Here is an 18,764-nt window from a genome sequence, read left to right as displayed (position 1 = left end):
TCCAGTTCGTGCTCTCTTCCCCAGCCGTCTGTGTTCCTCCATCTTTTGTTTGGGGTTTGGCTTTTTGTTTTTCGTTGTTGTTGGGTTTTGGTTTGTTTTTTCCCCGCTTATCTCCCTGCTTTGAAAAAGACTGTATAAACGCTAGACACTGGCTCGCCTACTCGAAGGGAGGTCTCCTCCATCAGAGCTGTTCTAACCATTCCCCCGTTAAAGAAGGTCAACCCCGCGGGCACGGCCGGTGCTGCGGCTGCAGGCGCCGTCCCCGCTGCTCCCCGAGCCAACCCCCCGACCCAGCCGCGGGGAAGTGGCCCAAACCTCCGAGGAAACCACCAAAATCCCGGATTTCGTCCGGCTTCCCCCAGCCCCGAGCCGCGGTGCCCCCTCCCACCCCGCTCGGGACGGGGGGGGGGCGGCAGGGGTGGCGAGCGGCTGGCCGAGCGGCTCGATGGGGCCGGCCCGCGGGCGGGGCGGGGCCGGCGCTTGCTCGCGGCCTCGGGGATGGATTCTCGGCCGCTCGCGCACGCCACCATCTTAGGTGGGCGGGCGGGCGGGGAGGGGCGGTGCCGCCGCCGCAGGACCGAGCGCTGGGCCCCTGCGCGGCCTCAGGTACCGCCGCCGCCGCGGGGACGGGGGGCTGCGGCGAGCCCCGGGCGTCTGTGCGCGGGGCGGGAGCCGAGCCGCGGGTTCCGCGGCTGCCGCCCCCTCAGTGCCGCCGCGCCTGTCAACAGGCCGCCGCGGAGGGGGGGGGGGGTGTGTGTTCGCGGGCAAAGAGGCCTCGTCGTCCCCGTCCCGCGGGGCTGGGGAGAGGAGGGAGGGCGAGACCGGGCCCCGCCTCGCTTCGGGAGGGGAACTTTGCCCTCACGCCGCGGGTGGGTGGGAGCGCCGTGACGGCCCACGCGCGTTTGTGTCAGTGGTGTGGGAGGCAGCGCTTTCCTCTCCCCGTCTCAGGCAGCCGAGGGTGCCCGCCCTGCCCGGGGGTGGCTGCGGAGGGGTTGCGCTTTCCCGGGAAGGAGCTGGCGGGCGACGAGCTCTGTCCTGCCTCGCCTGAGGTGCGGGGAGGTTCCTGCTTGCGCCGCCGCTCTGCCCTGACGGTCTCCAGGGTTTGTTTTACGTGCGAGTGCAGGATGGACACTCATCCTTCCTCCTTCGTGATCCCCAAGGCTTGAGCCGTACTTCTTTCTCCTCAGGCATCCACTTTTTTTTCCTTTTTTTTTTTTGGGGGGGGGTGTGTGTGTGAAGGGAGATTTACTCGTTTCCTTCTTCCTGCTATTTTTCCCCAAAGATATCTGTCGGCAGGAAGGAAGGAGAAGACCCATTCACCCTGAAAGCGCGTTTCTGAATGCGGCGATTTTGCCGATTTCTAACATGCCTGGAAGGCTCAGTTTTCAGATGCAAAAGCAACGTGTAGTTTTAAAGGCTGCTGTGACTTCTTATCAGAGATCTGTGGCTGTTTATCCTCTGACAAAGCCTGATATGTTTAGATCTTGCACTAGACAAGATTAGATGGGTAGCATGTGAAATGGATGTCACTTGTAATTCTTAGCTAATAGTACATCTGTAGCTACTCGTGGCTAATTTCGCTGTACATACATAGTAACACTTAAAGAGGCCTTAGCAGCTTGACATGAAGTTTTTTTTCTTCTAATGTTGTTGGAAGAGCATAAGAAGGAGGGCCATGTCAGTTCCACTTTTTAACTTTCACTCTGCTAACCTGAAACTAGTGTGTTTCTTACTCATTGTGGTCACAGATGTTCACGTCCAACAAGGTTGTAGTCATGCTGGGATGCTGTATGAATGAACCTGGGAAGTATGTGGTTAGATACTCGGGTAGCTGCTAAAGACTCCAGAGTATTCATTAGATTAATATTCTGCTTTACTATTTGTATGTAAGAAACTTTGAAACTTTGTTTCATGCATTTTGAGAAAGAGCTGAATAGCAAACTTGTTTCAAGTGTTCTTTCTATTTCTTAGATACCAGGATCTAGCTGTGCCATAATGGTTTGGTAGTATGACTGTTACATTGTGCACTTCTAGATTCCTAAAACATCTCTTTGTTAAGTTCTCTTAGTTCGGTACTAAAATTAATGTGTTTTCTCTAAAAACTTGGGTCCTATATAACTTTTTATTTAGCTAGAAACAGTGATCTCTGCTTGCAGTACTCAGTACTGGCATGAAATACTTGGCTTCAGTTTCTTTTTTTTGGGATGTTTGCTTCACTATATATTCTACAGAGTCTACAGGAGACTTACTCAAGGAAAGTCACTACAGGGCTGTAGTGACTATAATTGTCATGTTGCATAAGGCTCACTCACCTTCCCATCTCTTCTGAAGATTATTGCCTTTGCTCTCATACCATGATACCCCTCAAAAGTTGAATGGAAGTCAGAGTTGTGTTAAATTACCATTGCTTTAATGTACATTTCCAGATTTAGAACGATGGTTGTGAAATGTCTGTCAGTTACTTTCAGTTTTTTTCTGGTTAGAGTCAAAGCAGTGTCTCTGTTTATCTTATCTCGAAAGTTATAAAATATGAAATGACAATCACCTGATGGCAGTACAAGTTAAACGGGGAGGGGGGTTGTGGGGTGTGTATCCCAGAACTTGTACTGTTGGAGTAGCCGGTATAGCTGGAAAAACTAAAACCATTTCTTCTGTGTGCAAATCTTATCTTGGTATGTTGTCTTTCAAATAGTATATCAAATAATCTTGAGTAAATACAAGGAAGAATTTCAAGTTGACTTGCTTCCACAATAGTTTGTGACTGAGCTGCAGGGTCTCTTATTATTCTTGTTATTATGCTATTCTTTTAGGGGGTGTGTGTGTGTGTATGTGTTCTTCATAGAACAGCTAGGAGCAATACACCTGTTTCATAGTGATTTGGCAGTTCTTTTACTTAACATCTTCTCTTCCCTAATTGTCAATACAATAAAAGCTATTTCATATTTTGTGAACTTCATGTGATTATATCTTTTAGGGTCGAACCTTTAATTTGAAAAAAGTGATAATCTTCACAAAGAAACATTCAGTGTTATAGAAATAAGACTGCACATTAAGTATCAATGGTGGAGTTACACATCCAGTCCTCAAAAGTCACTTATTGCATGTTCAGAAAGGTGGAGTTGGACAGGCTTTTGAGCCTGTTGGCGTTAGTGTAATCAGCTACGTGAACATACATTGTAAACTACATAGTGACACCATTTTTAATGTTTTTTGTGTATCGTAAATTAAAGTGGTGACTCAGCTTGAGTGATCTAGGATACTGGAACATTTTAAAAATGAAATACAGTGTCATAACAAAGTTAAGGGGTTTTTATTGTGTGTTTTTTTTTTTTTTCAGAAGATCTTCATGTAACTAGCTGAAAAATGGTTTTGCAAGATGACAGCACCAACTCTAGCACTGTTAAAATGGTAAATAAAAGCAAAAATAATAATAAAAAACAAAACAAAACTTGAAAAGATCCCCATGTTATTTGCTGAAAATTATAATAAGAAATGCCTTTTACATGACTATTCCTTCAAATGTTAGATTTCAACTGGTATATTTAAATTTATACCATATGGAAAGCATATTTATTTCCTAATAATGGAAACAAAAGGCAAACATATGCTGAAGTTTCTACTGTATTTAATAGAGTACAATATTGTATTTGCTTTTAAACCATTGTTTCTATTTCAGCCTATATGTTTTCTGGTGGGTTAAATTTATCATAACTCTGTGTGCTTGATGAATTAAAAGTTTTGTAAGGGTAAAGCCGTGTTCTTAGGGTAAAGTGTCTTGCACAGTTCTCATTTAGGTGTCAGATGTTCTATTAATATGCTAAACTTTTATCTTTATCCTGAAGTGGGTTAATTGTTGATAATAAGCATTGAACAGGGTTCTGTGTGATCAGCTTCAGTCAGGACTACAGTCCGCAGCAGATCTTGCATGCTGATAGAGGGTAAACTATATGTCTTCCATAATAACCGAATTTAGGTGAAAGTTCTGCACCTGGTTACTCAAGTATAGCTAATATGGATTGAGTATGGGCCAAAAGTAAGCAACTGTATAGTATCTTTCCCCTAGTGATATTTGGTTTAGTGTGCATGGAGGGAAGAATTTTTAAGCATCTTTTTTGCTTTCTATTTATTTTTGTTATTGTTATACTCAGTTATGTTGGGAGTATAAATTAAGTGTGCACAAACTGTTTGAGCTTTGTATGGATAAAGTCTTCTGGTTTCGGTCTTGGTTATCTGAGATACTGATCTAATCTCTAATTAGGTTGGTAGTGTAAGAAAAATATGACCAGCAGCTACTGTTTCTGTGTGAAGGCACAGAATTAAATAGGTGTTCAGGATCTACAGTGTGCATCAGCTTTGTGTTATAGAAGATGGATAATCACATGCCTGTGTCTTAAAGCTACATCTGCATTTTTTTTTTTTTTTAACCAGCTACAGTCATTTGGTAAACTTTGTGGTAAGGGGCTTAAATTTGCTGGATGCTAAGCAGTGTGTAAATCTTGATGAGTTCAGTGTGGGCTGAATCGTAGGCTTGTGCAGTCCATTTTTATAGTCCCCCTCTTAATTTGCAATAGGTGCAAAGCATCAGTTTAACTTTTGTCTCCTGTTCACAATTTATAACTTTCAGCCATGCTTGACAGGTAATCAAAGGCAAAATTTAGGGTAAGTATTTAGTTTTGCCCTTGCTGCTACCTCTGTTCTGCACACTAATTTGTGACTCATTAATATAGGGTATGACTCCAGTCGGTACAGGATATCCCTAAAACGGAGCTTAGCACAGTTTCACATGAATAAGAAAAGAAAAAGATTCCACCACTTCCAGGCAGTAAAACTTGGGGCTTTATTATTCTTGGTTGTCAGTTCCAGTTTTGTTGTGCCTTCTATTGGAGCACCATATACTTGCCAACATCTGGATTTCCAAATAGTTACAGATTAGATGGGCTTCTGATTGCTCTAGTATAACATTTTTTCCAAAGTCCCTTTATGTATAATGTTTCTTTCCCTATATAACAATTTTAAAGTTGATTTGATTGAATGTCTTTATAGGATCAGAGTTTAAAATAAAAAAAAGTTTTATGTAAGTTTTTTTTTTTTATTTTATTCCTTTGATACAGTAATAATACTATATCAAATTAAGGAGAGATACTGGGCTTCCACAAGAAATAATGTGAAGGTGTCTTATATTTCTAGATTATTTTAAGGCCAAAGAGCCTATATGCTCTTCCACTACCTTCCTAATTCGAATGTTTAAATTATTTGCTTAGGAATGTAGGCTTAAGAAATAGGGCCTTTCTCTGCATAGCTTAAAAAATACTAACTTAACATCATCAGGTGGTTCTTTCTCATTTGAACATCTCATATTCAATTAATAAGGAAGGGATTGTGTTCTCTGAAATATCAAAAATAGTAAATGATTCTGTTTTCTTGCAATTAAGTGCTGTCCTGCTAGCATTTTTGATGTGTATTGATTCTTAAGGTTCTGTATCTGTACATCTCCAATATTTAGGACTTGAACTGCTGCAGGCACTTGTGGAACATGAAATTTTAGAAAATGTTTTGCAAAGGTACGTGCATAATATACACACACACACAAATGGTTTTTCAAACTTTGCTTTTTTTTTTCTTTTTAGGAGACTATCTTCACTTTGACATGATGCATGAAGTTTGTTAGTATTTTTTTTTTTTTTACAGTTATTGTGGCAGGTATGTATTAGAAAAGTTAATCTTGTTCATTCTGTGTTCATTTTTATTAGAGCATATTGCCATATATATGTACAGAAGCCAAATATAAAGAAATGAGTGGAATTGTATTTCATTACAAGTTCATGAATGCTCATAGTTTGTCAATAAGTGGGATGATGTGTCTGTCTAGAACTGTAAAATAATATTTTCTATCTGTCTTTGCATTCTGTGTGAAGCTTTACAGGTTTTCATTCTGTCCTAAAACTTTGTATATAAGTTTCAATAGGGTTCTGTTTTTTCTGCTGAACATTATAGACATTTTAGTATTGCTGCTTTGTAACTTTTTTAGTCGACTACCAGTTTGAAGGTGCATTGTGCTGTATGATGAAGACTTCGTAGTCACCCTTTCTTGTTAAGCTTTTTTCCTTGTCATGGAAGAAATAAGCAAAAGGCTATATTAAGCACAGAAATGTTGGACACTTTGTAGTTAGATGGGAAAGTAATAGCTGCTATTACTGTAACATAAAAACCTTCCAGACATAAGTATGGGCTCTTTAATTAGAATTTTAAAATCTACTTATCATAGGTAATCATCCTTTACTTCCTTCCTGCTGAGGGATCGTAAAGCAAGGGATTTGTCCAAGCCTAATGTAGACAAGTTGAGTACAATATTAAGCAACTACAGAACGTGCACAATATCTGTGCATGGTCTCTATGCACAGTGTATAAGTGCTATATGCTTTGAAGCAATTTCTGGTGAGAACAGAAGAGCTAGGGATTCGAGCATCTGATGTAGAGATATCAAATTGATCAGGCTGTTGCGCTTCCTTTATGTCTCCAGCTACCTTTCCCCCTCTTACCTGCAGCACATAACTGGTGGAAGGCTGGAGTGGTTTTCATTACTGGTATACCTTATCACTGTTCATGTGTCATTCTGTAGCCTGACAAAGAATGAAATTTCTTCCTTCTAGCTCCTTTGGAACTCTTTTATGCCCAGCTTCCATTTTTGCTTCATATTATGCAAACACATGAGCAATTTGTAGGCTATATATAATATAACTTAATATAATGGCTTGTAGGCTATTAGTCATAATGAAATGAAAGCAAAGTTTGTACAGTATAATATGTAATATCTATTAGATCAATTCATAAAAGCTGAAAATAACCCTTAAAAGCTTTCAAGCATGAAAACCTTTCTGTTAGCTTACTCAAGTTTAAGATAATATCCCTATTTACTCTGTCTTTGAGAACAAGTGTTTTCTGCTTTATTCTGTATCAAATGACGACTGCAATTCCTTGCTGAGTCTTTCATAACTTTGCCCCTCTACTTATAGACTTCTGCTTTCCTCTGTCAGTCCCACCATTTTATCAGAAAAGCGGAATAATTATCCAGAATTTATGCCCACACATGGAATATATCAGCATAGATCTAGTGGTGTAATTATACTTCCGGAACTCTGCCTGTTGATTTTTCTTTGCAAGAGGCCCTTTGAGAAATGGAGGAAAAAGTGTCAAGATCTGAATGTGGCAGAGATTGTATTGCAAAGGAGAGGTATGAGTTAAAGGCAGGAAACAGTGTAGTGATCTCAAATGCACTAGTGCATATCCAGGCATTTAAATCATTCATCTGAGGAATAGGCTGGTCTGGAAAAAAATGAATGTAGCTTCCTCACTGAAGACATTGTGGCACTCTGTCATAAATAATTTGTAAATAATGACAGGACAGTAAGTGTTTGTATGTTGACAAGCGTGGAAAAAACAAAGTGTAATTTAAATTTACTGAAATATATTAGCAAAGCAAATCACCTCTATTTACTGGGAGAGTGAGGAGCTGCTCAGTAAAGGTGAATTACACTTCAGTTCTTTGAGGAGTTCTCTCAAAGAGGGTGAGTATTTGAGTTTATGATGATAAATAGCAAAATATGTTATGCAATCTGTAGCAAATTAACTCTTAATAAATTGGTTCTTAAAATATACACATACATAAGTTAATGTTAATCATAGAACTACCATATACATATCTCACTGAGGTTCATTATAGAGTATGTAGAAGATCCTAGTGCAAGTAGATCGATGAATGAGACATCAGTCTCCGTCACTTGTATTTGAAGCTTTTAAATCATAAAATTGAAGGTTTTCCTAAAGTTAGGTGGTCTTATAAGCAGTCGTAAAGCTGTACCACAAAACTGAATTCCCTTCTAGCAGCATTCGTGGATATAAGAACACATGCAGGTCTGGTATGCTCATGATTAGCATTTGTTTGGAGTAGGTCCAGTGGATCTTGTAATTTTTTTATTTAAAACACAAGCAACATACTTAAAAGCTTGTTTGCCTTGCCTTTCTTAGTTTTTGAAAGTATTTTAGGGATCTCTTAACATAGCTTTAATGTTTTCAGTAATGTTAATACTTATTTTTAGTGCAAGTTGTGCAAAGTCAAGTCCTTTAAAGTCACAATGTGCCACTTTTTTGGCCAACTCAAACAATATCAGTTCTGTTCTCATTTACTCTGTAAATTGTATAAATCAGAAGTACTCTGCTTACTGAAGGAAAAAGAAAGAAGGTTGGTCATGCTCTAATTTATGTACTGCTGTACTGCTCATCTGCATAAATGTTAATGTTTTAACTGCAAATAGTCTTCTTCCTAATACGAATTTTTGCAGCTCAAGCCATATCTTCAGAATTTTCTGTTGAGTGGTATACTCTTAATCTTCCAGTACGTTAAAGCAGTTTGCTATAAAACATTTAAACCCAGTGGTGCTTTCCTGGTAATTCACTCAAATTGACTAAATTGACATCTTTCTATTGCTACCTTGAACAAAGACTTCTAGGAGTTGTGAGGTGTGTCTAGGAAAAGGAAAATAGGTTTGTGTATGTCAAAATCTGAACTTGTTTATGCTGTAATTTCTGGCAAATCTGCATGACTTGTACTAGATGTCAAACTTGAAGCTAGCTTACTGCTGAGGTTGTTTTGATTTATCAGAATATGAAGTGTTCTTAATTGATTATTCCTATGTGTAACACACTGGGGCACAATCAAAATCATTATCAATGTTTTGCCTTTTTTAAATGGGCAAAGCTTTCTGTTGCATATATTGTATGCTTACTCTTAGTTTGATAGGTTTTCACTGGAAATGGTGCATGCCTATATTTAATGAATTATGAAATATATATGTTTTTTGAGTTCAAGTACATGTGTAATCTAACTTTTTAACTTTACAAGTAAGTAGTATTTGTGTTTTTTTTCTTGAATCGCTTTATGCTTTGAGGGATCATAATTTGTCCAGATGTGTTGCTATGTCTTTGGAAATGTTTGTTGAATGCTTAAATTTAAACATGTTTCTGACTACCTTTAGTGGAATTTTATCTGACACAACACATCAGACTAATTTCTACTGTCAGCTTAGAGCATCTGAATTTATCCAAATGTAGCAGTTTCAAATTTTGCAGAATTTGTAGCATAGAAATTCTGAAAAAGCCATTGTATGTTTTATCTACTTTTGCTTACTTCAGTGTTAGAACAGTTGAGAAATTACTGAAAAGTTGAGATTTACTTTCTAATTGTCCCTATCGTCTCTGAAAAACTCATGCCAGATCTGTTAAAATCTGCTTTTTAACAAACATAAGCATGTGTTTCCTGTCATATTGGGTCCATTTCCTATATATGAAACAATTGCCCCCACTATTTGTTGTTTGTCACTGTAATCTTTTGGATTTTATTCCTTTATCAATCTTGAATAGGTTACAAATGGTGTGGGTTTTTATCATGAATCGAATGAGCTCCCAGAGCAGTTCATCCACTCAGCGTAGGCGAATGGCTCTAGGAATTGTCATTCTTCTCCTCGTTGATGTGATATGGGTTGCCTCTTCAGAACTCACTTCTGTAAGTATTGTTCCTTTCATCTTAAAAAGAAAATAAAAGCCTATTTAAGAGAAAGATGTGGCAGAAACATGGTCACTCAAACACTCAGTGAGTGTTCTAGTGCAATGTCCTTTGGGTTAGCGAGCTAACCTGTATCCACTAAAAGTTACAAAGAAGTTCAACTCGGTGGCGGTTGCTTTCAAGACAGAAGGTGTTATTGATTACTTTAAAATTAAACAACATAAGTTCATAACTATCTAATGTAACTAGGGAGTTAATTTTGTTTATTGTCATATTGATCAAAATAATGCTCATGTGTTTCCCAAGACATAGTAAATGACCTGTAACATTGTAGGCTAGGTATTGTGGTAGGTTATAGATCAGTGCATCTAGAAGTCTAGGACCAGAGGACTCAGGGCATGGCGTTTAAGCCCTGTAATTGCAGACAAGTTTGTCATAATCAAGTTCATATATTCATGATCTTGAAACTGATCTGGTATTTACTTCACATTAATTTTTAGGACTTAAACCAGAGTTTTAGTAGTAGAAATCGAACTTTTAATAAATTCTTGTCAAACTCAGGTTTCTGAATTGTCATTAAGTTGCTATGTTCTATACCAGTTTTGAAACTAAGGATATAAAAATGTTTGTGTTTAACATGCTATTATATTAATAACACTTTCATTCCAGTGAGCTGATGGAGTCACTATTGGTACTGAAATGCTAGTTAATCAAAGCAATCTTCTCTAATTTGTCATTACTGTGCTATTGCTTATAAAAGTGGTCTTTCATTTAGAGAATATTGGTATATAAATGTATTTTCTGTCCTATTTGAGTTCAGTGGCATATCAATATGTTGCTTGGTTAGAAGCAAGTATATAGTAGCTTTTCTCTGGTGGCATTGTATCTTATAAAACGACTCAGTGCCTTCTTGTTGGCATTTAAGACAGCTTGGGAGAGAGTACCCCCCAGAATAGGTAGGGCCACTTGTCTTTTGATCATACATGCCAATACTCACAGCACTGTCATTTTGGGAGCAAGACTGTTCTGGACTATATATTTAAACCTGTTCATTCATTTTGTGAATTCTTACCTAATTGGTAATTTTGGATACTGCAATTATTTTCTTTCCACAGTATGTTTTTACAAAGTACAACAAACCTTTTTTCAGTACATTTGCAAAAACATCCATGTTTGTTCTATACCTCTTGGGATTTATTGTTTGGAAACCGTGGAGGCAACAGTGTACTCGTGGGTTTCGTGGAAGGCATGCAGCTTTTGTAAGTATTTTAACTCTGTAGATGTTTCAATATTTGTTGAAGTTTGTACGGAAAAAACTGAAAATAGGGACTAGAGAAAAGCAGAGTTTACGTATTTGTGAAATAGTGCTTTCAGAAAAACTGTTATAAACTGAATCACAGCACAGGAAGACATGGCAATCATAATAGTAGGCTTGTGAGAGGAAGAAAAGAAAGGAAAAAGCAAAATGAACTGTGTCAGGAGTCGTAAGAAATGCTCTACTGGGCCAGGCCATTGAACCATCTAGCCTGGTATTTTATCTTGGACAGTTGCAGAGGATAATTCTTTTAAGAAGAGCTTATAAGCCTCACCACTGTTAGTTGTTGGTTCCCTTTTACTTCTCCAGCATCTGTAACCAATGGAATCAATATTTGAACTTTGTAGTTAATTTTTATTACCGGCCTCCTTTGTCTCTGACAGAACTATGAACTCTTTGTTAAGTGGTTTTGAGGTTTTTAAAGTTCTCTGTAGGAGAGGTGGTAGTATTATGTTTTTCTTATTTTTAATATTTTATTTGTATAGCCTTTATGCACTTCTGTTGCTCATTCTAGAACTAGGCATAGTTTGTGTTAGAGTTTAAAATTATTGTCATTTTGTAGAAATACATACCTTTTTCCAAGGAAATTAAGAGATGCTGGGAGGAGCGCTTGTTCTGTGCCAGTGTTTCAGAATGCTAAACAGCAGGACTCAGGAAGCAGTAAGGCATTTGGCCTGACATTAATCTCACATTAAAATAACAGAAAATGTGGTCCAAGAACATGCTGTGAATCAACATGTCTTTATAGAAAATAGCTTGTACGAAAGGAACTGACTTCAGTTCTTTTAGATATATTAGACTTCACTGATAGTGACAGTTGTAGGCATAACATACTTCAATTGAAGTGTTACATGACATTAAGCCAAAATATTTTTATTTTTATAAGCCCAAAACCCCCCAAACCCCACCAAAACCTGAAAAACAGAACCTTCTTGGGTTTTGTTTTCTGTTGTGGTTTTGTTTTTTTTTTGTTTGTTTTTTTTTTTTTTTTTTAATGTTGTGTTAAACACATAGAACATTTAGAGTTGGCTGATATCTTGGAATAATTTTTGCTTGATCAGCCTTTAATACCAAGTATCTGTGCATAGTGTGTCATGTGTTAGACGTAATGCTGTTCAGGATATTCATAAAATAATCTGGAAATAAACAGAATTTACAGATTCTTTACTGGCAGTAATGGCAAATAAGGATGATGAAAGTGCTCAAGAATGATTAATTGTACAGAGCAATTATACTGAGCAGATGAGTAGAATGAGGGGCTCCTGCCTAATGTGAATGGTAGTGCTTGTATTGACATAGCACTGCACAAGACTCAGTTAGTCAAGAAATATGAACTTGTATGAACAAGATAGCAAAGAGTGCTCAATTTGTCACATTTTGTGTGGCACTCATGGCACCACTAGGGGAATCTCATTATTTTTTCTTTCTAATCCTATAAAAAGTAATTCTAAAAATAATTTGTTGGAAATATGCCAACATCAAAAGTAATGTCTGTTTCAGAAGAACAGTGCAGAGACAGGACTGTAGTATGCAGTCAGATTTTATTTATTTTCCCCGAAGGAGTTTGGTTAAATATTCATCTGTATAATTATTATAAGTGCTTTTAAAATGTCTTGTGTTTATTAATCTGGAACAAAAATTATACATTTATAGATTAATTAAAAAAATGCAATAATGTTGCAATAATGATTGCTTGGATAAACACTCAAAACTTACTTTTAAGCCCTCTTCCACATTGGAGGCTTTATTTAATAGATTGCTTACCATCATGGTAGAACAGCAAGCTGCAGGTCAGGGAACAGGGGTTGTAATGCTTGTGAAGATGCAGAATGGAAGAGGAAAAATTATATTTGACCTAATCCTGATTTAAATCTTGTTAAAAATAAGGCAGAGTTCTGGGTTTTTATGCAAAGGAACTTTGCCTCAATAAAATGAAGAAACAAGAGGCTTGTTGTTAATACACGCACAAGAATTTAGTGAAGCATGTCTCACTAAGACTGAATTTTACAGGTTTTGGCATTCTAACAGCCTGATCCTGCATTGATACATGGGTAGTTGAATTCAATGGGGTTCTCCAAGAGGTACCTGGAATTACTGAAATTATTTACTGAACTTGTAAGCCCTTTTGTTTATTGGGGAGGTGGGCTGGAAGGAGAGAGGGAATTGTGATGAATTACGGAAAGAGGCATTAAAAAAAACTTACTCTCAAAAAATCTCAGTTATTAATAACTCTGTCTTGATAGGCTATTACATTTAAGGTTCTGTAATTAGTTTGCAGACGCTGAAGGTTATTTTGCTGCTTGTACAACAGATAACACTGTAAACAGTTCTCTGGTAAGTGCCTTAATTTGTGATGATCAATGCTTTACAGTAACATGACACCGTTATCCTGACTTACTGTTTTTAAAATATGGCAGTCTTAAATGTTATAGTTCTTGGCAAAGGGGATTGGTAACTTACATGTTACTAATAAGTACTGCAAATAATGACATTCTTATTATGAGAAGTACAAGTTCTCAGCTTAAGAAAACACTTGAATGTTTTTGTAGTAGTTTGTGAAAGAAATATTTGTCGTACAAAGGAAACCTTTACATATTCAGCTCAGTAGCTTCCAAAGCAAAATGCAGAGAACTAGTGGTAAATCCAAACACTTTTCAAAACTAAAATCCGTAATGGAATCATTCAGTTAGTTGAGTATCTTGTATACTGTGATCTTGCATCACATTTTGGAAGAGAAAGGGACTGCTTTCTTCCTTCTGGTGCATGGAGTGACTACTGTTTACTGAATCAAATGTCAGTACTGGTATTTTGCTGATAAGCTGCATTGTCAGGTGTCATTTTTGTGGTGATTTTCACCATCCGTAAATGATGGTTTGTTATGCCCCTGTTGATCACAGATTGCTGCTTAATCTGCATACCTAAATCCGAGGCCATATGCAGAAATGTATCCAAAACACAAAACTCTGAGTTTGTACCATCTCTGTAATAGAGTAGGCGCAGGCAATTAAGTGTTGACAAATTTGATTTGATACCGAATAGGGAGTTGAAGAAAGAGTATTCTTCATTTTATTCTTAGTTTATTCCAACTTTTATTTATCATCTACATTTAAGAATAAAATCTTCTTAGTCTTCTCAATTAATTAAGATCATCTGACTGTGGAAGCAGGATTCATTGTTAACCTTGGGCAATTTTGCATTAATTCAAACATCCACAAAAATTCTAGTCCTAAACAAGGAGCATAATCAAAATGCAACTACCAGATCTTTTCCATTATGCACTTTTACAGTTTATTAATTTAATTCTAAAAAGCAGCTTAAAACTTGTCTTGTTATAAGTATTTTAAGCAATTAAAACTTCTGCTAAGTGCCGTATGTATTTGAGTTCCTTTCCCAGAGTTTTTTGACTTTTAGTTCTAGTTCATGGGCTTTCAGGGTCATGGGAGGAAAATGAGTATGTATTAATTTTTGTAGACATATTCTGTATTTTATGTTTCTAGTTTATCATTTGGACAGAAGCTATAGATCTAATGAAACATCTGAGATTTTGATAAGTTATGTTTAAATTTTAAATCGGTAGGTTTGAATTTTCTGGGAATGAGTTTTGTGTTCATGAAGATGTATACAAAAGCACACAGTTATTTTTGAGTATTGCATCGTACCAATATGTTTAACATAAAATATAGATTATGTATGAACATTTTTGACAAGTCTATCCACTGTGTGAAAAAACACTTTGTAAAATTTTATTCTCTTAATATTCACTAAGCTTTTCTTTATTTAGTTTTCTAATGAGCTAAATTAATGCTACTGCTTATAACTTAAATACCCTGCTTAACTGTATTTTTACTTATACTGATTCATTTCAGAGTGAACCTTTATATGTTCCTGTAAAGTTTCATGATTTGCCAACTGAAAAAAATGGCAGTAATAATACTGATGCAGAGAAAAGTGAGTAAAGACTTGGAATGCTGAAATGCTAGTTCTTTGAAGGAATTACTTTCCTCTTTCTTGGTATAGCTGCTGTCATGTTGCAAGACTTGCCTTCCCCCCTCCTCCCCCTTATTTATTTATTTACTTTTTTTTTTCCTTCCTTAAATCTCTTATTGCATGAATTGCGGTCTCATATATTTACTTTCAGGTAGAGAAAACATAGGCCTATCGTTCAGTTTACCTTTCTTGGTCACTACAGATCCAGCCTATGTTTCTCTCAAGGGACCAGCTGGGTTCAGTACTTGTGATTCTTTCCTTCTGGGCTTGTATGACCAGCAGCAGTGAGTCAGCCTCTGGAAAAACAAGCTATTGTCCTTTTTAGAGCAGGAGCAAAGCAGTCAAAGTAAGAATTTTAACAGTCTATGTGCATTCTGGTTTTATTTAAGACTCACTATCTTGTGATAGTAGCTGAAACAGGCCTAACTGTCCCAGACAATATAGAAAAGTTGGCTGTCAAAGAATCCAGTTATCTGATCCTCAGCAAAAGAGTCCCTGCTTATAAAAGGGAAAGTCTCATTGTTAATGTCTAGATGACATGTGTTAAGAACTGCTTTGGTAGGCTCTGCTGTCCTGTGATAATATGCAGCAATCACCTCAGGGTTGTTTGAGCTGTAGCTTTTCCCTTTACTTTTTTTAGGAAAGTAGGTATTGCTTCATATTGAATTAGGCTAATATTTATATATATTGTGTAATGTTTTCTTTGCACAGGAAACTAATGAGATTTACAATACCATTATAAATAAAATCTGATCTGGTTTGCAAGACTAGTTAGAGGGTGGTTTTCAAATGAGCAAGTGACCTTATGATCTCTGCTAAGCTTTGAGGTCTGTTGGACACTCCCATCCTCTGAATGAAACACTGTCCTTGCAGTTAGGTATAGTTGTGTGCAGTTTTTGGCTGTTTGACTATTAAACAGTTAAGGAAAATCTTAAATGTAGTATTTATCAATACAGAATAATTCCTACTTAAAAATTGTTACCTTGTGTGGATTTTTTTGACAAGGAGGTATGGTGCTTTTCAGTGAGGTTTTTGTGGGTGGACAACTGTACTGATTGAAAACAGTAATTGTGCTTTGTCTTTTTAGTGGCCTATTAAATAGCAAAGTACTAGTTTAATAAAGAAAAATAATGGCATGTCTCTTCTATTTGGATAGAAACCTGTTATTTGTGAAGTATTGTAATCAATGATGTATTACAACGTCATAGTTTTATTTACATATTGTGTAGGCTTGAAAAGTTTAATGATAATATACAGCTTTTTTTTCTTTCTTTCTTTTCTTGTCTTTTTCTTTTTAAGCTCCCAAAAAGCCTCGTGTAAGGTTCAGTAATATTATGGAGATTCGACAACTCCCATCGAGCCATGCATTGGAAGCAAAGTTGTCTCGCATGTCTTATCCAACAGTTAAGGAGCAGGAGTCAATATTAAAAACTGTAGGAAAACTCACTGCAACTCAAGTAGCAAAAATTAGCTTTTTCTTTTGCTTTGTGGTATGTGCTTTGTTCTTTCAGAAAACTTAAGTGTGAAGTTGAAACTTGTATAATAATGATGAAACAGTACTGAGATGACTTGTGTTCTTTATGCCTCATTTTATAAATATACTATAAGTAAAACTTTCCTCATGGGCTGGACATGAAGGTGCAACTTCTTAAAGGGAAGGTAATAAAGAGACCCTGGGTGTGTATTTAACTGTAAGGTCAGGTGTAAGGTATGCTGTGCTTTTGTGCCATGCCATCCAGTGTTGGGTATGCTTAGTACAGCAAAATCTGGGTTTGCATATATACAGACTGTTAATAGCTGCAGTGAGACTGCAGGAAATGGGTAAGTGTCACTACAGCTTCCTTCTGGGCCATCACAGGGAAAGTGCCATCTTACACCTCACTGTGGCATTGTGCCCCCCAGTAGTATGAAGTGAAGTTAATTGTCCTCCAGTTCTATTGAGGGCTGTGAGATTTACTTAGCTGTTGTTTGCTGGTGTTTCTACATCATGCCTCAGTTCTAGAGGGAGAGAGAGAGAATGGTGGCATGATATTTGAAAGATGGTAGAAAAGTAAAGAGCAGATCAGCAATAGCTTTTCCAGAAGTAGCTTCATTGATACTACCAAATAGGTTATATGTAATGTGGACCCACCACAGCTTTTCCTTGGGAAGTAGTGTTCTCTAAACATTTATTATTATTATTATTATTGTTGTTGTTGTTGTTGTTGTTAATATAAATATTAGTATTGTTGATGCATGGACCAGTAAATAAAATTTTCTGTGTGTATACATAAAGAACGTACACACAGCAACAAGAGAATAATAAACTACTCATTTTGGATGGATGAAATGGCTTTTTTAAAAATGATTTAAAGTGCTGTCTGTCTGAGTATATTTCTGTATATATATACATGCAGATTTTCTAGGGTAGAGTCCTCATGTTCAAAACAAATCCTGTTTATGCTATTCATGGATGCTGCTACTCCTGGCATGTATATGTATTTCTTCTTGGACTATATAAATATTTCCACCTAAACCTTTAGATAGTGGTAAATTCTCTGAGGATATATCTGAGATCTTATTAATGAGATCTCAATCAAGAAATAATAAAACACGTGCCATTTTATTCCTTTATGGAGTAATTAACAGACATGAATCCTTCCAAAATATTTTTGAGGTGTTGAATGTAGGTGATGTTTGGTTTTAGGGTGGAGATGTGTGACAGTTTTAAGTACTCAAAAAAAAAAAAAAAAACAACCAAAAAAACCCCCAACCCTCATTATGCTGACTAATGTCCCTTGTATCTGAAATTTCTTTGCAGTCTTTGTGCAGTTATCTTGAAGCATATACAAAATAAGTTAAAAGTACCTTTACTCACTATAGAATAGCTATTATAGTGTCACTTTATTTTTAATTTCTGAAATACATTATTTCATCATTAAACACATAGTTGATTGGGCCCGTTCTATTTTTGCATCTGTCTTTTAATGTACCTGCCGGTTTCATTGAAGCTAGAAATCTATTTGGGGTGAAAGTCTTGTTCTGATTTTATTGTTGGATAAATAGTTGTTTTTTTTTTTTCTTTAAGTAGGATTTTATTGCACTGAGAAACTTAAACTCTCTTGTTGCTGTCTATATAATCACAAAATTATTTTTCTTTTCCTCTAGTGGTTCTTAGCAAATTTCTCTTACCAAGAAGCTCTGTCAGATACCCAGGTTGCCATAGTTAATATCTTGTCTTCAACATCTGGTAAGTTTTATTTATACCACCAGATGTACGTTATAAGGCTGTTGATAACATAAAAATCTTTTTGGTTACAATGGACTTTGATTTACCCGTGGGTTTGGGGCAACAGTAAAACTTAAAGCCATTTAATATGTGCGTTTAAAAATTTCATTATGTAATTGCAGGTGTTTAGGCTGTCTTCATGATTCCACTGCATTTTGCTTTTCAAGTTTATGTGTGTACTTCTGTGGTTGTGTCTATGTGTGGAAGAGATATACTGGGAGTATAATAGGTTTGAAGGAAAAGTGGTATAACTTTTTATTGAAATAGATACAATTCTTGATAATTATTAGTTTTTTAAAACAAAGCTTTTAGGGGTAAAGAACTTAAACCATCTAAATATTATGCATGTCACTTTCTTTACAGGTTTTATGCAAGGCTGTAATATGACCTTTAAATTATTTAAATTATGTGGCAGTCCGTGTTTTGGGGAGTAACTTTTGTTTTATAAAATCAGTTTAAAAGCACAATTATGTGATTTTTTTTTTTTTTTTTTTTTTTTTTTTTTTTTCCACTGACTTTTCAGGCTTACTGCAGTCTATTTTGTTGTATGGCTAGCCTTTCTTGAAGTTGAGCATGTATTTGCTCATCTGAGGATTCACATTGCAAGGTGTTAGTTTCATAATAGTTCTGCTTAA

The 18,764-nt window shown here is 36.7% G+C and overlaps 1 protein-coding gene across 2 annotated transcripts in view; it reads left to right on the top strand.

The window, feature by feature from the left end:
- Positions 1–550: 550 nt before the first annotated feature.
- The window catches only part of SLC35F5 (solute carrier family 35 member F5), a 34,328-nt gene continuing 16,114 nt past the window's right edge, over positions 551–18,764 (top strand). Inside the window, exons 1-9 of one of the 2 annotated variants that reach the window (XM_042784092.1) lie at positions 551–606; positions 3,338–3,408; positions 5,628–5,700; positions 9,418–9,559; positions 10,675–10,818; positions 13,146–13,208; positions 14,741–14,822; positions 16,161–16,351; positions 18,009–18,090. In XM_042784092.1, the coding sequence (XP_042640026.1) occupies positions 9,425–9,559; positions 10,675–10,818; positions 13,146–13,208; positions 14,741–14,822; positions 16,161–16,351; positions 18,009–18,090 (697 nt within the window). In that variant the 5' untranslated portion in view covers positions 551–606; positions 3,338–3,408; positions 5,628–5,700; positions 9,418–9,424. Of the gene's footprint in view, positions 607–3,337; positions 3,409–5,627; positions 5,701–9,417; positions 9,560–10,674; positions 10,819–13,145; positions 13,209–14,740; positions 14,823–16,160; positions 16,352–18,008; positions 18,091–18,764 lie in introns of those variants that run through there. The other variant, XM_042784093.1, reaches the window with a different exon arrangement.

This window comes from Tyto alba, unplaced genomic scaffold (assembly GCF_018691265.1).
Source record: "Tyto alba isolate M040663 unplaced genomic scaffold, T.alba_DEE_v4.0 Super-Scaffold_7, whole genome shotgun sequence".
Classification (NCBI taxonomy): domain Eukaryota; kingdom Metazoa; phylum Chordata; class Aves; order Strigiformes; family Tytonidae; genus Tyto; species Tyto alba.
This window is presented reverse-complemented; position numbering and strand designations above follow the sequence as displayed.